The 23986-nt window shown below is 30.3% G+C and overlaps 3 protein-coding genes and 1 long non-coding RNA gene across 5 annotated transcripts in view; 3 read left to right on the top strand and 1 right to left on the bottom strand.

Annotated features, from left to right (window-relative positions):
* LOC101512309 (cationic amino acid transporter 1-like) overlaps positions 1 to 1501 on the top strand; it is a 5867-nt gene extending 4366 nt beyond the window's left edge. Inside the window, exon 4 of the mRNA XM_073367235.1 lies at positions 1 to 1501. This exon is cut by the window's left edge and continues 17 nt beyond it. Within this exon, the coding sequence (XP_073223336.1) occupies positions 1 to 1231 (1231 nt within the window). The 3' untranslated portion in view covers positions 1232 to 1501.
* Positions 1502 to 6805: 5304 nt separating this feature from the next.
* LOC101508987 (uncharacterized protein At1g66480) lies at positions 6806 to 9171 on the top strand. The gene is made up of 2 exons (XM_004498267.4): positions 6806 to 7518; positions 8890 to 9171. The coding sequence occupies exons 1-2, from the start codon at positions 6946 to 6948 to the stop codon at positions 8947 to 8949; spliced, it is 633 nt and encodes a 210-aa protein (XP_004498324.1). The 5' UTR covers positions 6806 to 6945; the 3' UTR covers positions 8950 to 9171.
* Positions 9172 to 10487: 1316 nt separating this feature from the next.
* On the bottom strand, positions 10488 to 17730 carry LOC101508454 (nicotinate-nucleotide pyrophosphorylase [carboxylating], chloroplastic). 2 transcript variants are annotated; one of them, XM_004498266.3, is made up of 11 exons: positions 17410 to 17730; positions 17242 to 17277; positions 15811 to 15953; positions 15472 to 15605; positions 15323 to 15386; positions 15127 to 15209; positions 13024 to 13107; positions 12769 to 12921; positions 11616 to 11792; positions 11217 to 11284; positions 10488 to 10997 (listed from the first exon to the last, which is right to left on the bottom strand). In XM_004498266.3, exons 1-11 carry the CDS (start codon positions 17490 to 17492, stop codon positions 10901 to 10903), a joined length of 1122 nt encoding a protein of 373 aa, XP_004498323.1. In that variant the 5' UTR covers positions 17493 to 17730; the 3' UTR covers positions 10488 to 10900. The 2 variants fall into 2 exon arrangements, with proteins under 2 accessions (XP_004498323.1, XP_073223887.1); XM_073367786.1 differs by having other exon boundaries at positions 17242 to 17305; positions 17410 to 17728.
* LOC140920152 (uncharacterized) lies at positions 10897 to 12682 on the top strand. Its single transcript, XR_012162766.1, has 2 exons — positions 10897 to 11034; positions 11586 to 12682. It is a non-coding gene; the product is annotated as an uncharacterized lncRNA (long non-coding RNA).
* Positions 17731 to 23986: the final 6256 nt, after the last annotated feature.

Raw genomic sequence — 23986 nt, 5'->3', positions numbered from 1 at the left:
CACTCTTTCACGCAACTACAACAAACTTGACCCAATTGCTGTTTTTGTTCTAGCCATCATTTGTACCTTTGCTGTTTTCAGCACAAAGGGTTCCTCACGTTTGAACTACATTGCTTCAATAGTACATGTCATTGTCTTAATGTTCATCATAGTTGCTGGTTTATCAAAAGCAAAAATTGAAAATTACTCTGATTTCACTCCTTTTGGAAGCAGAGGAATTTTTGAATCAGCTGCTGTTTTGTTCTTTGCTTATGTTGGATTTGATGCTGTTTCAACAATGGCTGAGGAGACAAAGAATCCAGGAAAAGATATACCAATTGGTCTTATAGGATCAATGACACTTGTAACATTTATTTATTGCATGATGGGTGTGACACTTTGTTTGATGCAAAAATATTCAAATGTTGATGAGAATGCTGCTTTTTCAGTTGCATTTGAAGTTGTTGGAATGAAATGGGCTAAGTATATTGTTGCATTTGGAGCATTGAAAGGAATGACTAGTGTTTTGCTTGTTGGTGCTGTTGGTCAAGCAAGGTATCTAACACACATTGCTAGAACAAATTTGTTACCTTTATGGTTTGCTAGAGTGAATGAAAAAACAGGAACACCAATTAATGCAACTATTGTTATGTTTTGTGCAACTGCAATTGTTGCATTTTTCACAAGCCTTGATGTTCTAGCTAATTTGCTTTCAATTTCAACTTTGTTTTTGTTTTCACTTGTGGCATTGGCACTTTTGGTTAGGAGATATTGTGTTAGAGGTGTCACATCAAGGTTTGATGTTATCAAATTTGTTGGATTCATGTTTCTTATACTAGGATCTTCAATTGGATGTTCCATTTATTGGTCTAAAACGACAGGGTGGATTGGTTATGCAGTATTAGTACCTGTTTGGTTTGTGGGGACAATCGGCATTTGGATTTTTGTTCCACTTGCAAAAAAGCCAAAGATTTGGGGTGTGCCATTTGTGCCTTTTTTGCCTTGTGCTTCTATTGGAATCAATATTTTCCTTCTTGGAACATTGGATAAGGCTTCATTTAAGAGATTTGGTTTGTGGAGTGCTTTTTTGGTGGTCTATTACTTGCTTGTAGGAGTACATGCATCTTATGATGTAGCAAAGGGACAAAAGGATATGGATAAAGTTGAGGGTAAGACTCAATCAAAAATGGATGAAGAAAGTGGTGTTTCATTGGTGAAAGAGTCCAATAACAAAAATGAAAACAACATATAGAAGGATTTTTAATTTATATATTTTTGATTGGTATGTAATTAATGTTTAATAATGTGAGAGTAATAACTTAGACAAATAAGTTTGAGTTACCTATAGTTTCCTATATATGGTTCACTTATTCTCAAATATTATTCATATGGATAATACTTAGAGGATTTCTATGTACTAGAACATAAAGAAAGATATGTTACTTGTTCTAAAAAGTTACATTTCTTGGTGAATTTGAAAATCAAATTAATAGAATGTATTCCTAAATATTTTTTTGTTGGAACGTGGATCTTCTAAACATTATTCTATCTGTTGTTTTGATTTCGTCTTTTAATATATAGTTGCATTATGTTTCAACATGAGATTTGTAAGACAATTTTGTTGTTTAATGAGAATTTGAGTTGGATAATTTTTTTTAATAGATTGTGTTCTTATATTAGTATTATATGAGTGGATATGAAAGTGAAATCTGAAATCGTTACTGATAAAATGAATTGATACAAGTACATGAGTGTTTTAAAATTGTATCCATTCAATTTATCAATAACTTATGATTAACATGGTGATATAAATGCACTCAATTCACCAAATGATTAAAGATTAAAGAAAATGAAGACCCATGTCAATTAAAGGTTGCACCAAATTGAGTTACCTTTCTATAACTTGATGGAGATGCTTTAGCCCAACTCAAAGATAAAAATTGAGAGCCCAATTCACATGATCAAGAAGAATTTATGGGCTCTCCAATATTTTCTATTGTATTTGAAACTTTTTTTTATTGAATAATTTCATATGACTTTTTTTATTGAAACTATTTTAAAAAAATTGTGGAATGGAGATGATCAACTTAGATGATTGAGTTGAAACTTTCATTCTTGTTTCGCTCTTGGGTGGATTGGTCAATAATTTTTCTTTTTATATATTATAAAAAATAACTATGTCATCAACTTAACAGTTTTAATGTAAAAATGGATGATATTAATTTTGTTATAGTATTAGACAAAAAAAACTAAAATATATATAATTACATTATGCGAAGGGAAACATGTCATTATTGTTCTTATGATTAATAGCTAACTAGTAATTAATTTTATAAGTTTTATAAGTAATATTTTATGTATTATAAATATAGCTAACTAGTAATTAATTTTATAAGTTTTATAAGTAATATTTTATGTATTATAAATATAGTTATCTTATAATATTACTTTATTGATTTGTATAATTGAATATGATTAAGAAAATTAAAATGAAAGAAAATCATGTTTATCACAATCATCTAATTTAATTTTTAAAATATTTTGTAAAATTTGTATGATAACTTATTATATAGGATAATTGTTTGACTCATTATACTTTGATTATTAATTTATTTTTCAACATATAATGGTACTTGTAGTTATTTGATGAAATAAAATGTAAAATACAAACCCAAAAATAAGACGTAAAAAATGTTAATGTTGAATTATATTGTAGCGTAGCTAAATTTATTTCTTTTATTAGTATGATGTTTTAATTGCGAGCATGAGAAGTTGTTATAAAAAAAATTATTGAATATATTTCATCGAGTTTGTAAAAAAAAAAAGTTGTTGTGGCATCGGAAGTCTATTTTAAATATATATAATAGATAATAGATTTTAATAATTGGAAATAATTTTTTTTAATAATTTTTTTAATAATTTTTTATATTTTCGTATTTTATGATTATTTTTAATGAATTTGTGTATTTTCTATCAAATAGAATATATATTTTTATGTCCATTATGATTTTGTTCATGAAAGGAGGATTAAATAATGAGTATTTATGTCCATTATGAGTAATTAGGTGTTTTTTTCCAATTGAATTTAATGACTAAAAATATAAATTATTACCATTGGTAAATGACTAATAATATTATAAAATAATTTATAATTTTATTATAAAATAACTTATAAAATAATTTGATAATAATATAAATTATAAATTATTATCAAATTGTAAAGTAATTTATAAATTATAAATTTATTATAAATAATTGTAAAATAATTTTATAATTTTATAAGTTTTATAAGTAATATTTTATGTATTATAAATATAGTTATCTTATAATATTACTTTATTGATTTATAACAATTGAATATGATTAGGAAATTAAAATGAGAGAAAGTCATGTTTATCACAATTATTTAATTTAATTTTTAAAATATGTTGTAAAATTCGTATGATAACTTATTATATAGGTAAATTGTTTGACTCATTGTACTTTGATTGTCAATTTATTTTTCAACATATAATGATACTTGTATTTATTTGATGAAATAAAATGTAAAATACAAATCCAACAATAAGATTTAAAAATTTTAAAATATAGTTGACTATTTAATATTTTTTATTTTAAAAAAATGTTAATGTTGAATTATATTGTAGAATATATAATGATAATTTGTGTATTTTCTGTCAAATAGAATATATATTTTATTTTATAAAATATTACTAATAAAAATGGATTGACATAAATTGAAAGTAACTATAAATGAATCTACATTGATGAGTAATTGAATTTTTAATGTATAAAATCATTACTCCTCATAAAGAGTATTTATGTCGATTATGAGGGATTAAGTGGTTTATTTCAATTGAATTTAATGTATAATAATATAAATTATTATCATTGGTAAATGACTAATAATATTATAAAATAATTTATAAACTTATTACAAAATAACTTATAAAATAATTTGATAATAATATAAATTATAAATTATTATCAAATTGTAAAACAATTTATAAATTATAAATTTATTATAAATAATTGTAAAATAATTTTATAATTTATAAATTTATTATAAAATAATATTATCAAATAGATTTTGGAGGTATTAAAGAAATTGTGGAAGGAAGAGGAGAAGTTGTTGAAAGAGGAGGGGTACTCTCAAGAGGTAAACATTAACTTTTGTGCTGATGTGGATGAAATATGATGAGTGGCAAAATATAATGAGGTGGCATCGGAAGTCTGTTTTAAATATATATAATAGATATAATAGATTAGTGTTACATAAAAGATATAAATAGTTACTTATACGATTCAATAAGGACATAATTAAATTAATGTTAAATTACATTCGTGGTCCTTTAACTTAATTTCAGGTAACGTTTTAGTCCCTTATCTTTTTTTTCTCCCGATTTAGTCCTTTATTCCTAATAATATCAAATAAAGTATGAAAATCTGAATTTATTTGAAGATTTGCGTTACGGATTTGATGAAATTTGTATTATATTGAAGAATATAATTAATTTTATGAGTTTTGATTGAAATTTTTTTTTTGAATTTTTGTTTAAAAAAGGATAACGTTGTTGAAATTTTAAAACATAAAATATCAAATTGTCATTTAAAATTAAAATAAAGGACTAAGTCGGAAAAAAAAAAGATAAAAGACTAAAACGTTACCTGAAATTAAGTTAAGGAACTACAGATATAATTTAGCCTTAAATTAATTACCTATTACTTTTTATACACTTTTTCATTCTATTATGCCTAGATTTTGTAGGAAGAGAGGGTTGTTTTAGTCCTTTTGGAATCTTCAAATTAGATCATTTCATTGAGGTGGCAAAGTCAACCAAACATTAAAGAAGAAAATACCTTTACAAAGGTGACGGGTAAAGTTCACCCTTAGCTACATATGATGTCTTATTTTTTGTTTTTGTTCAACTATATGATCACTTCTAAAAGTTCATGAGGCTACCTATTCATTTGGACTACACTAATCAAACTTTTTAAGACACTTGTGTTCATAATATTCTTCATTATCCGAGCAATTCTTGTATAATTACAAGAATTTAAACATACTATTTAAATACATATATTTCTTTTAATTATTTTAAAATTTTATATTATTTAATTATTATTATTTTTTTAAATATTAAAAAAATTATATTACTTAGTTATAACTATTTCTATTTTTTTCATGTGTGTATTCAAAGAATATAGCTAAATTCTTATAACTATACAAAATAATTCTTGTTATTGACCTAAACTTTATTCATTGTCAAATGCACTGCATTACCCAAAAAGTTAAGTATTTACTTTATGATATATATTATTATTACTTACTATTGGATGTTTGATTTTGAACTAAATCTCTTTTCAACAACTCCCAATTAGGAACTCTAGCTTGGTGCTAAAATATTAGTGCGTTTCACATTTAAGTCAAAATAGATGTCACTTCACGTGTTACAAATGTCTTATATACCTCTGAAATTTTTCTTTGAATCTTGAATCTCTACCGTGAATACCGTTTGTAAGTAGCATCGTTGAAAAGATAAAAAAACCAAACCAAACTCTTTTGACATTTAAAAAAATGTCAATTGGGACATCAATTTGAAGTTTATATCATGGTTGTTGAAAAACAAAACAAAAATCAATACAAGGCCTATAACAAATAGCACTTGTAGCAACTATGCTTGCTCTAGTTTTTTTTTTTTTTTTTTTTAATACAAAAACTAAACTATCATTAGAAGCAATAATTGAAACTAACTTAAAAAATCGTGAAGAAACGTCTAACATAGACTCACTTGATTTTGATAAATTAAAAACAATTCTATATACATTTTAAGTATATGAGGTACAAACAATATATAACCTTTAAAAATGTAATTTATTGGATATTTGGTTCTATCTTATCAGGATTACCGATGTTTATATATGAATATTATTGGTGTTGCAGGGATGTAGTGTTAAAACATAATGCTCAAAATTATTAAATATTTTCTTATTTGGAAGTCAGTTTAAAGACTATTATTGTGTCGAGCATAATATATTTAAATGTTATTTTTATTGACTAATGACGATAATTTATATCTCAAGATTGTTGATGACTAAGAGATATGGCGGTATTTTTTTTTTAAATAGATATACTAGAAAAACAAATTATAGAAAAGATGAGAAGACAACAAATATTAATTTGCAAAATCGCTTTAGTGTCAATGAAGAGACTTTTACGCAGATGCTTTCTAAGGAGAAAAAAAAGAATATACAGAAGAACGTTATAGTTTTTAATTTACATTTAAGGACATAAAATCTGCATGATTTGATAAACTTTTTTTTAAGCTTTTTCTTTCCTTAGTTAGGTTTATGTTGCCCCACTTGTTTTTTTTTTTTTTTAAAACAAAAAAATTTTAACTTAAAAAAATAATTTAAAGTAACTCTGCATCGTTAACTCATATCCATTTAAAGAATTAACTTCTTTAATTGGTATTTTTTTCACATGCATCGTCTGCCCGAGATTGAAAAACAACCATTTGTTCTATTTTTGTGTGATTTAAAAGTAGCAGCGAAACTTATACACATTTATTGTGAAGGAATGACAATTTTGAACTTGCACTTCAACATATCAAATAGATGTGTATTTATTTTTATTTTTATTTGTCTTTAGGAAAGAGAAATGGTGATGTTTTTAGTTTAGATACATTTGTCAAAACTTTGTCTGGTTTTCAAACATTATATTGTCTTCTTTATTGACCATGGAGGCAAAAATCCACAACAACTCATATTCAAATACACAACCATGTCATTGTCTCACAACCACCAATTCACATGTAAATGTTGTATCTTTGGTTCTTTGTGAGCATTACCCGGAACCAAAAATTGTTTATTAATTGTTATATCATAAATAATTTTTGCAGCTCTTAATTTAGTGCTCAAAAGAAGTGAGAAACCAAACCAAACCAACCCAAATTTTTGTTACTAATGGGAAATAGTTTTGGTGGAAAAAAGACCACAAAGGTAATGAAAATTGATGGTGAAACATTTAAGCTAAAGACACCAATAAAAGTTGGTGAAGTGCTTAAGGATCACCCTGGTCTTGTTTTGTTAGAATCTGAGGAAGTGAAGCATTATGGTATAAGAGCAAAGCCATTGGAATCACACAAAGATTTGAAGCCAAAAAGGCTCTATTTTCTTGTGGAACTTCCAAAAGAAAGTAGAGTTACGAGAAGGGTTCGTTCAGTGATTAATGTGAGTGCTAAAGACAGGCTCGAAAACCTGTCTTTAGCTCGAAGGTCTGCTTCTGACCTATCGATTATGAAATCAATGAGCGGTTTGGAGGGAAGAGAAGTGATGGAGAATGGCGCGGTGAGGTTGAAAATGAGACTTCCAAAGGCAGAGGTTGAGAAGTTGATGCAAAGTAGCAAAGATGAAGGTGAGGCTGCTGAGAAGATTATGAGTCTTTGCATGGCTAATGGAAACAATGATAAGAAAATGAAAAAGGAAATGCATTGGAAAGGTAGTATAGGAGCTGATGAATTCAAAAAGGGGTATGAGGTATGATTCAAGAAACAATATTTTTGTTTGTTTTTCATTATGAGAAAATAAAATAGTTAATCTTCAAAAGTTTTTTTTAGAAAGATTGAACACATTTAGTTTTTGAAAAGATAACATATAACATAACGGTGTAAAGATTGAACACATAGAAAGTAGTTTTTATTTTTTTATTTTATATAATTATATTATCGGTGTAAAATTCACCACTTTATTGATGATTAATATCTCTTCAAAAAATACATAACCAAATAGTTGGCATTACAATTGATGCACTTTGATTAATGTTTAAATAATTTGAAATTTATATGTATTTGATTTGATTTCTTTTATCAAAATAATTTTTAGTCGGATTTTACTTACGTGATAATCAAATTTCAAATTATTATAACTCATTTTCCTACTACAAAAGAGTTAGAAAAAAATATATCAAGAAACAATTCCAAATTATTATAACTCATTTTCCTACTACAAAAGAGTTAGGAAAAAATATATTAGTTTCTTGATGATGATAGATATTATGTTAAAAAGACTTCAAATGATATATCATCCTTAAAATCAACTATTGAATGAATTTTCTATATATTTTAAATTAGTCTTTTAAATGCATAAATAATACAAGGACAAAGGAGGGCATTGAAGGCTTATTTAGAAGGAAAAAAAAAGTTATTTTGTTATCTAATTTTCTAGACATATTTGACCATAGAGAGGGAGAGGATGAATCTATGAAAGCTAAAATGATAATATAGATAGTACACATTTGACATAATTTAATTGTTAAAATAATATTTTGATTACTAATGTGTATAATTTGATTTTTTTTTTCAATGGAAAATTGTGCCAACTAACTTGTGGCATAACATATACAGTATATGTGAAGCATCATAAGAACATTCATTAATTAATGGCCTTCAAGAGATGAGGGTGCTTTTATTTATTTATTTAATTAATGACCTTAAAGTTTTTCATATTTTTGGTCAAATTATGGATTACCCTGCAATTTCATCACAGTATGATCCTAGATATATCAATATGACTCTAATCCGGCAGGTCCAACAGAAATATATTGATATCCAAACAAAAATATTATTAACTTATGAAAAATGTCATTTTCAATATGTTGGTTTTGCAGCGGATAATGATTCTTCTATAGATATTTTATAATTTAAATTTATTAAAAAAATTATTCAATTTGATTATTATTTTTATTTATGAAAAAGTAGGTGCAAAAATATTGCTATTATGTGCATAATCATGCATGCATAGATATATAATCTATACAGTTTGTAGGTTATAAATCAAATCAACATGAATAAAATAGTTTGCATTGCACCTACTAAATTGTTTGTTTTGAATTATTATAAACATTTGCAGAAAAGGGTGAGTTTTATGCCAATCAATGAAGGAAGTAGTTCAATAGCTGTGGCTTCCTAACCTTGAAGCTAAACTGGGAACAAATGAAAATAATTTCTAGTGCTTTTATTAATGCTTGGTTTAATGTAAGAGCACTTATTTGTGTGCTATATGAATCACATTTACTGTTGTTGCAATAATTAAAATATGTTTGTAAGTCTCAAGGAAAAAGACTAAGAAATGTAGCACATTATTGTTAATTATTAAAACAATATAGTCGTGAATAATGGTTAATTTATCTGACTTTGATAATATCACTCCTTAAATAGTGTTTTTCTTTTTTTTGAGAAAACAAAAAAATGAATTACACAAGTTGAAAGAGAATCATACTCCCTCAAACTTGATGCATTATCTAATTGAGCAACAAAGTACAACTTTAATTTGTGTATTGGTAAATCTTTTGGCTGTTAAACTTTGCAACTAATTGAGAGAGATGTTTTTAATATTGACTTAGTTTGTTGGTCCATCTTAATCCTAGCAGTGCCCCCTCTTAGACTCTTATAAAAAGGATATCAATATAAATTATATCATTATCGCATCCACTCGAAGGTATAGTTCAATGGTATGGATTGAGACGCAACAAAAATATTAAAAATATTATGAAGGAGGTTCACCATACTATCTTTACTGTTAACAAATTTTGTCTTCTACTACAAACCAATTACTAACATTTGTTTATAATAATAATAATCACATCCACCACAAACTCAACATGCAATATTGTTTAATACTATAAGTCACCACCATCCAGTGGTGGATCTTCTCAAGAAGAGTCACGATAATCTCTATATTTTAATTTTTTTTATATAAATAATAATTGAATATTTTAATTTTTTTATATAAATAATAATTGATAAGTTATTAAAATATCTTTGAATTTCTAGAGTTTTGAAAAACTGACATCATGTCTTTTTTTTTTCTTCATATTTTTTATCTTTTTTTTCTACTTAAGTAATTTTTCTCTATAAATAGAGTAAAAAACAAATGTCAATTGTTTTTGTCAACAATAATCTTCTTCTTATCTTTACTACAATGTAAAAGAGATTATTTAATGGTTCTTAAATCACATCCAAATTGGTAATATCATATTAGAAATTACGCGATTGAAAAGATAAACGAGAAATGAAGTAGAAATTTATTAGAAATTATACTAATAAAATTAATACAATAAACTCTATATACAGATAAACTATCTAATATCGAATGATAAACTAACTTATATCGAACAAATAAACTTTAATACTCAAATTAACAACCCAACTACTACTTATTATCAAACTATAACAAACTTTTACATGTTAAAAATTAATATATAATATGATTTGATACTAGTTGTTAATTGTTGTAATTAATTTGTGAATTATTTTAATTAATCTGTGTAAATTTTTAAGAGTGACATTAGGTTTAAACATAAGAAAATTGGTGTATTTTTTAAAAAGAAAGTTTTCGACAAAGATAAAAATTATAAAACTTCAATTATAATGTCTCAATTAATATTTGTTACCCCAATATTTTATCCAAGATTCGCCAATGCCACCATTTGTCGTCCTAAACCACGATGAGACGCAACTGCTTACATCATTTATTGTTATTTTCTTGACCACAATTACATAACATATTATCCCGCGAATTATTAGATTCATAAAACATTAGTACAAGTAACAGCTTACCATACTCATACATAGAATAGGATAAAATTTAATAGACTTATATCTTAACTTACTCATAACAGTTTTTGTTTATCCTAACATGGTCACCAAAGAAACCCAATTTATTTACATTGAACTGTTCCAATTCTGAAAATATTGCTTATTCTGTCATGCTGATTGATGGAACAGGACTCAGTTATTCTAGCGACCATCTAGCCAATTGAGTTTTGTTACTTTATGAAGGTCACATCGGATTCCAAAATAAGGCAATTCAAGATATGCATACAGCATAGTGAAGACCAGCAAGGAAGAAAATATCATAATCAAGCTCTTCCGGTGCGCCTTCCAACTTTCAGTGCCAATTCAGTATCAATTTTGAGGGAGATGTCAAGTGCTTTCACTGAATGAGTCAAGGAACCACTGCAGAAAAGCCAAGTCAGTGCAATTAGTACCGAATGTGAGTTTCTTAAAACATTATAACAATGTCTTGGATGCATCAGACTATGTTTTACTTTCACAACGATATAAATAATGTCCATGCGAAAAATTCAACAATACATATGAAATTGAAGGAAAATTTATTACGTTTTATGATACTGGATTTTATGAAGTGCAGCTGCAGTGGATGAAAAAATTTACCTAGAAATGTAGGTTACTCCACTTTGCCCGATTTTATGTACTGTATCTATAGTAACATTGCCTGAAGCCTGGCATCACAAATATGATAAAATAGAAATTAGTTAAGAACATGAAGAGGAAATTACTCCCTCCGGTCTTGATTATTAGAAACAATAACTCTAACTTTGCACCTATTAAGAAATTTAGTTGATTGTAATTAATTTCCTCGATCTCATAAAAAAATATAAGTACATTCTCAAAAGTGTAAGAAGTTATTACAATTACAATAATGTAAGAAACAAGTCCAAAGGAAAGTGGTTGAAAACATGAAAACAGTACCAAATACTCTGAATCATTTAGTCAACAGATAATCCCATTAATACGATGCAGGTTAAATGAAACAAATTTAGTGAAGAATACCTCAGTTTCAAATCTCCCATTGACCAACCGCACAGCATCTTTCAGCATAGATATATCCACATCTCCATTTGGTAACGGTACAACCATATTGTCCAACATTATTCGAGTTACAGAAGTCTTTGTTTGCGAAGCATAATGTAATACTTCTTCCACTTCCTCAAGAGTCCTGGTTTCAACCTGTGAAAAACACAACCTTACAATAGTGTATCTGCAGCCATAACTGGTCCTTTACAGGCATGGACAGCCATACCATAAAAAACACCAAATCCACACTTAAATTTGACTTCATTCATACAAATCACTCTAAGATGGAAAGCCAAAACAATGTCATTTTGCACAGCGAAGACCAATGGATGTAAAGACATGTAAGATGGTGTTGGGTATGGCTCATAGTTTCCTGAAAAGTGGTCAGGTCGTTCGAATGGGAGACAAAGCCCCTTGCGGTAAGGTTCAGAATTAATCTTGTAAACTGAGTTGTAGTATTTAAACACAAGTTGTAATCTGTAATCCTAAGCTTGAATAATAGAAAGGTATTGCAGCCGCTCTGCAATCGGAGACGTAGGCACAATTGGCTGATCTCCGTGATCAAATCTCATGTTTTCTTTGTTTGTCTTTTTCGTATCTCTTTTCTTTTGAACCAGGGTGGGTTGTTGTTCTAACAGATGGGATTTAAGTTTTAACTACCCTGCACATATGGCACATGGGAGCAAAGAAGGAAAAAATTGGCTGCAATGCAGAGAGAAGGGTTAAGACAATTTCATCAAGAATTAGGGCCTTAGAGCAACTAGGAAGTAGACCCTCATAGATCTGCAGGTATTTCTGTCTTTGTTTTTTGTTTCTCAGTGTAATCAAGAAAGATTTTCCTCATTTTAAAGAGTTATTACTAATTATAATCCAATACTCCATTTATTAGTTATCAATAAATCGGTTCTTGCCATATTGATGCTGATTAACAAATCATTTGATTCACAAATCATCATCACATTGCCCAACATTTCATCTTAAAATGTAAATACTCAAAGTAACAGCAAATATGTCAGTTGGAACATGACAGGCATCACAATTTTCACAAAGTTTCAAATAGAGAAATGACCAACAAGACCTAAAAAACAAAAAGGGAAAGAATGTGTGAAACGGTGAAAGAGAGTACTACCTCAACCTCCAATTGAAGGTTATTTTTCTCTAGATACAAGTCAACAGCTTTGAGGGCATTTGTAACACCTCCAGCTGTTGATATATGATTATCTTTTATCATAACCATGTCAAACAAACCCATCCTATGATTTCGACCTCCTCCGATTAATACCTGCAGAAGGAAATCTACAAATGCTTTTTGAGTATATTGTATATGTAAAAATATAAATAAATAGTCATTAATAAATGCAAGGAAGTGGTTCAGAGTGCAGACCGCCCACTTGTCCAATAAACGTAAACACGGAGCAGTTTTTCTAGTCTCCAATATATATGCGGGGGATGCAGCATTTGCCATTGCCTGTGGAAAACCATAATATAAGAACACAAATGATAAATATAAGATAACAATGGTAATTTCACAAATCACTGGGCCTGATGAAACGTACCACAACCATATTTTATCCAATCTGAATTCATAAGTAAATAAACTTGTATTTCATATTTGTAACCATAATTTGTTCATTATGTTTGTAACAAAGATGTTTGAAGCGATATTATCATCACCAATCTGTCCAATTGTTAGGTCTCATATGATAACATCCTAGATACCAATGTGAGTAGGGCAGATGGAATTTGTTACGAAAACTGATTTAACAACCTTGAGAGTTTGGAAAAGAGACCGGAAAGAAAAGAGAGATGATGGATGTGAGAGGAAAAAGTAAGAAAGAGGAGAATGGATAACAAAAATTGTGCAGAGAGAGGGTTTGGGTGGGATTGGCCATTTCTAAGGCTAAAATTCTCTTTGTTCTGTATTTTTTTTTCCTTTTCTGGTTTGTTTGTATTTCAAGAAATCCCAAACTCCCTTGTGGTGTAAGGAGCTAGTCTCGACCTTTTGTTATTAGTGAAATAAATTCTTATCAGAAAGCAACAGATACTGCACCTTATTAGAGATTTGCTTGAAGTGTAAATTATGATTGCAAGATGACTATCAAACTAAAAGGAAAATTCTACTGGATGACTACCAGACCAGCAATTCTTATGGTAGTAATGGTTGGTGAAGCAATCAAGTGCACAAGCCAAGTGTAGCATAGATAAGAGGGCATACAAGAAAAATCAAGTTTGGGCGAATACACGAGAACAGATAGAATTCGAAATAGAATTATTAGAGGAAAAATTGGGGCGGCCCCTACAGTAGAGAAGACAACATAATCTCTTTTTTAAGTGGTTTGGGCATGTATGGAGAAGACTTGTAGAGTAAGCCAGATGGAGGGTAGTCCAATAATTAGAGACCAAGAAAAAAAAAATGTAAATGATCTATGTTTGGACCAAATACATAACATAAGATGATGGTGTCAATTGATTTATGTAGCAGACATCGCCTAATGAGAAAAGGTTGTAGTTGCCGAAGTAAAGAATATTCAAAAAAGAAAGTTGGAGTAACACTTATAGAAAAGATAATGGAAAAGTGCCTAACTGATTCAGTCATGCGGGAAGAAAAACAAGTAAAAAACCTTGCTCTAAACGGTTTTGTTCTAAATTTGGTTTCTGTTAGAGATCGGAAGGAGGGAGTATTAAAAGTATATTCTAGAAGGAATAAGGCTGTGTGGTTAGTTAAGTCGGTTGATAGGAAGGTAAGTTTAAATAAAGGAAGTAGGTAAGAGAACATAGGAAGGAACTTGTATCAGAACTGTATTCAGTTGTAAGGGGTAATTCTTCCTAGTAAGGGTGTTTGATAACCTTCTGAAAAGAATAATATCAGAGCTATTCTATCTTTTTAATTCCTATTCTCTCTTTCTTCTTATTTGAAACCTAACAGTTTCTGATACAGCTATGGCATTGAATAACGCATGTAATCAACCATGCAAGGTGGGATAACACTTGATTTTGAGAAAATAAATGAATTGAAAGTAATGACACAGAAATTCTCTCGTCTGCACCGGTAATAATTTTGAGAAAATAAATGAATTTAATGTAATCAATGTGTCAGAGCCATGTCAATGTCAAACCCCGACACGTGTTCGACACCGGGACATGTCTCAATCAGAAGTGTCGGTGTTACAGAGCTAGAAATACGATAAGAAGATGAATTTTTATTGAAGAATAGCCTTGGCCAGTATCAATAAGAAAAAGAACCAGAGGTCAAGAATGCTACAATGGGAACTCTGTCCCTCTTTTTAACCATTCTGGCTATGTCGCAATTTCAATTCAATATTTTCGAGACTTTTTTCAATAGACTTATAACAAATAAGGACCTTTAGAAACAACATACAATGTTAGTTAGCTAAGTTCAATGAGATTACAGAGCAATCAGTTTGGTAGCTGTAAGAATACTAGATAGAATTTAACAAAAGAAAAATATTGAAGAAATCAAAAATACCTTGGTTAAAGTTGCAATGCCACTCATCCTCTGCATAAAGTTTAGCACTACCCTTTCAGCTACAACTATGTTATGCGCCCGTCCTACATGTGAATAACTGAAGATTCATAGAAGCCTTTCATAATATCAATTACAAACTTAAATGTATTTTATTCCATTAGCTTATCTAATCAAGTTTTCATAATAATTATCTTACCATAAACTTTTCCAAACTGTAGTCCTTTATGGACAAAATCTCCATCTTTTTTAGACCACTCCACCTGAAAATTTGAAAGTATTCCTCAATGATTCGGCCAAAAACTAACCACAACTATAACGATACGGCATCCGCTCATTGCTTCATACCTTTAAAGAAGGATCAACCTCATTAAATATCATCTCCGCAAGTGCAATTCCAGCAACGATGCCATCCTCCTTTGCCAAGAAATAAGCTTCCACTTCCATGTCAAATGGAATAGTCGCCATGCATGTTATATCACCTACAATCGAAACATTTCTTATAATCAATGCCATGCATACAAATAAAACTGTCAAATAATCGAGCATAATCAGACACCTAATATGAGGCGGTATGAAAAATCTACATATTTTAGAATAAAGAAAAGATAGAAATAATAAAAAATAAAACTCAGGAAGAAACAAGACAGTTATAGCATGAAACTAGAAGAAAGTTTGGACATAAACCTCGATCCCCGGCATCTTCTGCAAGGGCCAACTTGATAATGCCCTTCAAATCATAAGTAGGGTGCAAGGGAGGCTTTATTGCAAAGGACTCGTATGAGATCCTCGAATTCGTGACTTCAGTTGCTGACATTTTAACAACCCTCCTGCAGTCTCACACAATTTAGAACAAATTAATCTAGAAATACACAACATCAATCAAGTGACACATGGAAATATTTCATCTATGAACAACAAAATAGACTGTTAAATGAGGTTCTGTGCACTTAATCAATTACACATAACTGATTACTTAGGTCAGATTGCAGGATTCAATAACAAACAAACAGCTTGAGTAGTTGTCAGCTATGCTTATTACCAATTAATTTATACGTTAAGCATTGAGGGGAAAAAAGTATTGTGATACTTTCAAGCACATTCCATTTATATCACCAGCAAGAAAAATAATATTGATATTAATTTTTTGTTAACCATGATATTGGTCTAGAGTATCCACTGACTTTACCTATAACTAATCTCTATCGAGAAACATGGTTGACCACCTTTAGTGGAGTGTAGCCTTCTCAACCGCGTTTTCTCAATCTACAATGCTCAAACTTGAAACCTTGCTTAAATCTGAGTCTAGTTCCACTCGGACTAAGTAATGTTGTACTATTGATATTAATTTAAAAAGAGCACTTGTTTACCATATTTTTATTATTATGAGTTATGTCAGAGTATAATAAGTACTACAAGTTCTTGTTTCTCATGGATGAAGAATGTGATTATTAAGATTGTACATCATAGAAATAAGTTCGCTATCCAAACATTACTTATTAGTCGTTATTTAATTAGTGTGAAAGTTAAACTCATGAACTCCTTATCACTAAAAAATCTCTTTGATTCTTTGCATAAACCATCAAGCCACCTTGTTACTCCAGATACAAATCATTCTATAGTCCAAGGAAGGAAAAAAAGTGATAATGTGAGAACTGGATATACAAAACAAGTTAACATTTATAACAAGGGAAATTATAAGGTGGATCCACCCTAGATTGTGTTTAAAAATCACTTGAAACTCTAACGAAAGTCGACAACCCTCGTTAAAAGTATAATTTAATAACTCTTCTCGTTGTTACGCCTCAGACAGTGACCTAATTGATTTATGTCAGTTCGACCATTTGAGTTTTGAAAGACACGTTCATTTTCCCTTATTTATTTTTTTTTTATCAAAGTGACTTCAATCGAGTCATTTTCTCAGTCGTAACATCATTCCAAAGAGTGTCGTCAATCTTTGTTAGAGTTTTGAATAACTTTTGAACACCGATACACCTATAAAAACGGTCCACAATAACATTTGCCTAATTTTATAATAATAATAATAATAATAATAATAATAATTTAAAAATGAAGATTAGCAAATAGATAATTTAGAAGTGGTTGAAGAATCTATACCTGAGTTTTGATTGCCCTTGGAATTTAAGCGAGAAGCTGTAAAATGAATAAATGAATGGTTCTTCTGTTATAAAAATCTAGAAATAAGGATAAGACAGAAGAATAAATAAAGACCACAAAAAAAAAGTGAGTGAAAAGGGAAACGTTGAGTGAGGAGCGAGTAAAAACCTTAGTGAAGGTGGAAACCTAATGCTTTGATTTCTGAAATGAAATGGTTGGAGTGAGTACCCTTGTTTATAGGTAAGTTCCATAATCAAAAACTATTTGAGAGCTTTTTCTGTTATAGAAAAAGAATTGGAAAAAGCTGTGTTTGTATAAGTTTAAGCAATGCAATCAAGTTGGATGGAACTCAATTCTGATGCTGATTCTCAACTCAGCTACAATACGCCTTTTCTGTTACAAATAAAGTTCCGACTATAATTTTCACTCTTGCCATTAACTTTTCGAGTTCTTTAATTTGCAAGAGTTGATCAAATTCATTATTTTGCAAATTGGAAATACTTTCTTAGATTGTAAAGTATACCTTAAATGTATCACTCAAATCAAAAGTATACTTTAAAAGTTGATTACGCATTATAATCATCAAGAATAAATTAATTTATTTACAAAATTTGATTAAAAATTTGTTGATATTTATAACTGTGTATAAATTAATTACAGATAAATTAATTTATTGATAAATTAGTTCATATGAGATTGATTTTATTGATGGATGTTGAAAAAATCATATATTCAATTAGTTTATAAAAGATCTAAATTTCATCAATAAACTAATTTATGTGAAATAACTTTAGTGTTAGATTAAAAGTTTACAAATTAACTATTTTATTTTAATCGACATTTTATAATTTTAAAAATATATGTTCAATTTGCAAAATCAAAAATCAATTTGACCAATACTCATGGTTTTGTTTATTAATTCTAAAACTTTGCATGAGCACCACTTTTAATCATCTATAGCTCATAAAAAACCTATTTAAATATGTTTTCTTACTAATTAATTTATTCTCTATCATTAGTCAGTTTTTTCTACACCATCAAGTATGTAATAGGTTACATAAAGAAATTGAAAAGAGAAATCTATAATAAATAACTTTTTCTACACTATCAAGTGTGTAATTGGTTGTATAAAGAAATTGAAAAGAAAAATATATTAGAAGTAGAATAGATTTAATGTATTAATTGAGGAGAAAATAAATTTATTTTTTCTTTCAATTCATTAATTTTCTAATTATTTTATTATTAATCAATTTATTTAATTAGATTATTTACTAAATGATTTAAGATACATAATTAAATTATTATTTTATGTATCATTTAAATTAATTATTTAAAAACATTATTATTGATTGGTTGTTGACCGGTGTTGTTTGTATTACACAAACACCAATTTAATATGAGTTGGAAGAAATATATTACACGTCATTTTCTTCGTTTTCTTCTGTTTTATGCAAAAAAAAAAAAAAAGAAAGAAAAAAAGAATAAAAACGTGGACCCTACCAGTGTTTGTTCTCTTTTAACTTCTTCATTGCATTGCCAATCAAGAAAAATAGATTGTTTTCCCCGCTCTTTGGTGTGTTATATGTGATGCTAAAATCTGAGAATTGGCTATTGTACCCCCCATTTAAACTTATACCTCCCAAATTGTTAAAAATCCAATTTTATCCTTAAAAAATTTATTTACGAGCAGTTAAAAAGAATTACCCAAAAATCTGATCTTGCTGAAATTTCCGGTAAGTTGCATCAAAATTTCCGGTAGTTATAATTGTTACCGGAAATTTGGAAACTGAAATTTCCAGTAGTTGTAATTTGAATACCGGATTTTTGAAATTTCCGGAAGCTACCGGAAATTTCAAAAAATTTGAAAAATCCGGTAGTCATTTTTTGTTCACCGGAAATTTGGTTTTTTGAAATTTCCGGTAGTTAACCCGGAAATTTCAAAAATCCGGTACTTAATTTTTTTTTTTTTTTTTAATATGCTTTTAATTTGTTTGTTATTTTATTTGAATTGTTTTTTTGAACTAGGGATGGAAAACACACGACCAGTATTTATAGATTTAACTGAAGCATTTACAACTGATCAAATTTTTGAGTCACGAGAAGCTGTCATATCATGGGCAAGAGAGATAGGTCGACAAAATCGAGTAGCAGTTATCATTACTCGATCAGACGTAGAGACTGGAAAGAGAGGAAGAAAGTCAAAAGTAATTCTTGGTTGTGATAGAGGTGGACAATATAAGTCAAATACAAATGACACAGGTACTTCAACTAAAAAGTGTGGATGTCCGTTTAAACTTAAAGCGAGACCACTGAAAAATGATGAAGGATGGATTATTAGTTTAATCTGTGGACTTCACAACCATGAGTTAGTAGCTACTTTTGAGAATAATGCATTTATGGGACGCTTAACAGAAGAAGATAAGAAACATGTTGACGAGTTGACAAAGTATCACGTTGCACCGAGACATATCTTGTCATCTTTGAGAGATCGAGATACGGAGAATGTGACTAGTATCTATCAAATTTACAAGCGACGAAGTACATACAGGAAGAATTTGATGGGACCTAGAACTGATATGCAACATTTGTTGAAGTTACTTGAAGCTGAGAAATATACTTGTTGGAGTAGGACTCATGAGGACTCCAACGTTGTGAGGGATATGTTTTGGACGCACACAGATTCCATAACTTTGCTTAACATGTTCCCTCTTGTATTGATCATGGATAGCACCTACAAAACCAACAAGTATAGGTTACCGTTGTTTGAAATTGTTGGTGTAACTTCAACTTGGTTGACATTTAATGTTGCATTTGCTTATATGGATTCTGAACGTCAAGACAACTTTTGGTGGGCATTGGAGAAGTTAAAAGAGTTGTTTTTTTCAAACACGCCATTTCCTCAGGTGATTGTGACTGACAGAGAACTGGCTTTAATGAATGCAATTAAAGTTGTATTTCCATCTTCAACAAATTTACTTTGTCAACTTCATATTAACAAAAATGTTGGAGCCAAATGCAAACAGTATATATTAAAGAAAGACATGCAAGAACCCATTCTTGAGTTGTGGAGGAAAATTGTTTATTGTTCTGAAGAGAAGGAGTACGAGGAACTTTTGCAAGTATTTGAGCAAGCATGTGTCGATAATATTATTTTCTTTGACTACGTCAGAGACACATGGTTGAATCCTCATAAGGAAAGATTTGTTGAAGCATGGACCAATCGAGTATTGCATCTAGGAAATACTACGACTAATAGGTATGTCATTAAAATTTCACATTTTGTATGATATATGATATATGATTTATGCATGATATATGATCATTACTTCACATTTTGTATTTTTTTTGTTTAAATATTAGGGTTGAGTCTGCTCATTGGTCATTGAAGAGATTTTTGGAACACAGTAAAGGAGATTTTTGTAAGGCATGGAATGGTATGAATGACATGTTGAAGTTTCAAATTATTAAGATCAAAGGTTCATTTGAGATAAGTAAAGGTCGCAAAGAGCATATACACAACAATCCATTCTTTGAGAAATTGACTTGGGTGGTATCCAAGAAAGCCTTAGGTGATATTGTTGAAGAATACAAGAGAGTCAGTTATGTCGGTAACGACAAAGATGTGTGTTGTTGTATACTTAGAAAGACTCATGGATTACCTTGTGCATGTGAGTTAGCAGGATACAAGATGAAAGGTGTTCCAATCCCATTAGATGCTGTTCATATACATTGGAGGAAATTAACCTTGAATAGTGATCAAGAGAATGACCAGTTGACAAATGATTCAGAGTTGGACATTACATCGGAGATGGATATAATTTGGAAAAAATGGAAAACACTTAATATTGCTGGAAGAAGGGCTTTAAAGAGCAAGTTGCGTGAAATAGCATATCCGGAGACAACATCAATGTGTGCACCAGTGGATAAAATCAAAACAAAAGGTGGTGTTAAGAAAAAAGGCAATAAGCCGAAGGGATATGACGTATATCGCGACCCATCATACTTTGAGCATGTTGATACTCAAGTCTCCCAGCAGGTATCCAAACAAGTCTCCCATCAAGCATCCAAACAAGTCTCCCACCAGGTTAAAAAATATTTCCACGAGTTTCCTTCTTTAATTCATCCATATATTGAAGACATAGTTAATGTTAAAGCAGATGGAAACTGTGGATATCGTGCTATTGCTGCTTTACTTGGTTATGGTGAAGAATACTGGAGCATTATACGTCGGCAGTTGTATACAGAGATTAAGTCCAAACCTGATTTATATGCTGCATTATTCAAGGAACGTTTGCAAGAAGTGACAGAGTCTTTACTTGTAACTGAGTTGGAAAACCAAGGTAATGAGAAGTGGATGACCATTCCTGATATGGGTTACGTGATAGCAACAAAATATAATCTCGTTCTTGTTACATTAGCAAAAACTTTTTGTTTGACTTTTTTCCCATTGAGGGGTGCACATAATGGAGATTTGTCACGTGATCGTGTTATCAGCATTGGTTTTGTTAACGAAAATCATTGGGTTCAAGTTAAATTGAAATCTGCATGTCCGTTACCACCACTTGCATGGCATTGGAAGAAGCATCGTAGCGATGAGTCTACATCATGGGCTATCGCTTATGCAGGACGTCTACAACATTGGGGTTCTTTAGATTTAGAAAATAATTCAGATTATATGTCTTTGGCAGATGATTGATACTTTTGAGTTGTATTTTGTTTTAAATGATATGATTGGCAGATGATTGATACTTTTGAGTTGTATTTTGTTTTAAATGATATGATTGGCAGATGAATAATAAATCGCTGAATAAATCGCTGAATAAATAATCTCCTCCTCTAGAAATATATAAAGCTCTCTCCAATAAGACACGCATCTCATCTTCAGGACCACCCATATGCAAATCTAAACTCTGCTGTATAAGACCACCAACTGCGTGACACCGTGTACAACTAGTATCGGGACCAGCATCATGACTAGGACCAGCATCAGCATCATGACTAGGACCAGCATCAGCATCATGACTAGGACCAGCATCAGCATCATGACTAGGACCAGCATCAGCATCATGACTAGGACCAGCATCAGCATCATGACTAGGACCAGCATCAGCATCATGACTAGGACCAGCATCAGCATCATGACTAGGACCAGCATCAGCATCATGACTAGGACCAGCATCAGCATCATAACTAGGACCAGCATATGCAGCAACATAAGGGATCATCCGAGGATGAGATATCCTATAATACCACTGGATGTATCCCTCAACACACTCATGTGGATATGCAGCTGGATGCAATCTAGCTCGAAGTGATCGTACAGAATTCCGGTACATACTCCATTCAACGTCGACATCACGTGCAACAAGCATCGGTGGTGTAGGAGGAATGTGTTGAGTATACCCAAACTGCCGTATGCACCTCTCAGGTAAATACGGAACCATCGTGAAACACCAACGAATGTATCCTGTAAATAATGACACAGACTGAAATCGTGTCACAGCGTTCTGATCGTAATCTGGTGCCCAGATAATATTCGTATCCCTCCAAGCATCCAACTTTGCCCTGTAATATGCCACATTCCCAGATGTTTGTTTTGCCGTCCAACGAAACATCCGTGGCATCGAGGAAATATGCTCATCCATATCCCGTTTACAAATATCAGGGAAATGTTCATAAATCCAAGTCTGTAAATAATTGAAATGTAGTAAAATTATTAAGGTGATGAAATAATTAAAAAAATAATGATAAGTATAATAAATATAATAGTACCTGAAATAAAGACAAATATCCTCCAATCTGTTTGGTTGCAGGCAATGTACTGTCTCTAAGATAGTCATATAGCACAATAAGTGCAGCCGGTCCCCATGCCCATTTACCACAACTATCCAGATCTTGAAACAGAAAAAGATATTTTGCAGATACAAGTGTAAAACTTTTATCCGCAAGAATGGTACATCCTACCAAATGAAGTAGATATGCCCTAGCTGCACAGTCATATCTTCCTTCATGAAGTTTCTTATAAAATACCTCTTTCAACCACTCAAAACTATACGAAGCCCCTCTATTGGTCCTAGTCTCAGTGACAGCTTCATCATATGTAACCCCCAACAACTCAACAGCAGCAGCAATTGCCAAATCTTCATTGACATTTGCGGGAGGTGTGAAAAACTCTCCAGTACACGGGATGCTCAAAAGACCCCTGACGTCGTCAAGAGTAATAGTCATTTCACCGAATGGCAGGTGAATTGAACTAGTCTCTGCGTGTCATCTCTCAGCAAAAGCAGATATCATGTTACCATCAATCATATGCAAACTACATATTCTCAGAGGACGTAATCCAGATATATTAATCCAATGATCTATTTGAGCAGGTAAATGATATCTAATATCAATAAATTTGTCTTGCTTTTTGCCATTGGAAACAACTTTCAAGGCACGTCTTTCCTGTTTAATTAAAAATAACACAATTAAAAATATATTATAATCTTATACTACAAATAAATTATAATGTGTAATAAAATAACCTATACTACAAATATATTATAATATGTAATAAAATAAATTATTTACTAACCTGTCCATTCCACACATTAATTGCAATATGATGCTCATAATCTGTAAGGACAGAAAGATCATAAGGACCTCCAGGAAACATGGGTTCATCAGGCTGGTGCTGCTGACCATGTTCATCATCAAAATGTTGCTGCTGCTGGTCATATTCATCATAAAACACATGATCGTG

Source organism: Cicer arietinum, chromosome 4, assembly GCF_000331145.2.
Source record: "Cicer arietinum cultivar CDC Frontier isolate Library 1 chromosome 4, Cicar.CDCFrontier_v2.0, whole genome shotgun sequence".
NCBI classification, from domain to species: Eukaryota; Viridiplantae; Streptophyta; class Magnoliopsida; order Fabales; family Fabaceae; genus Cicer; species Cicer arietinum.
Note: the sequence above shows the minus strand (reverse complement) of the source record. Positions and strands in the feature narration are given on the sequence as shown.

What these genes read in the sequence shown, in the direction of transcription:
- LOC101508987 (XM_004498267.4), top strand. Translation starts at nt 6,946, where the DNA reads ATGGGAAATAGTTTTGGTGGAAAAAAGACCACAAAGGTAATGAAAATT. An exon ending in AATTCAAAAAGGGGTATGAG is followed by an intron (nt 7,519 to 8,889) that starts GTATGATTCAAG and finishes AAACATTTGCAG; the next exon opens with AAAAGGGTGAGTTTTATGCC.
- LOC101508454 (XM_004498266.3), bottom strand. Translation starts at nt 17,492, where the DNA reads ATGGAACTTACCTATAAACAAGGGTACTCACTCCAACCATTTCATTTC. An exon ending in CAAGGGCAATCAAAACTCAG is followed by an intron (nt 15,954 to 17,241) that starts GTATAGATTCTT and finishes GTGAGACTGCAG; the next exon opens with GAGGGTTGTTAAAATGTCAG. An exon ending in ACCTTCAATTGGAGGTTGAG is followed by an intron (nt 11,793 to 12,768) that starts GTAGTACTCTCT and finishes TGTTTTTCACAG; the next exon opens with GTTGAAACCAGGACTCTTGA.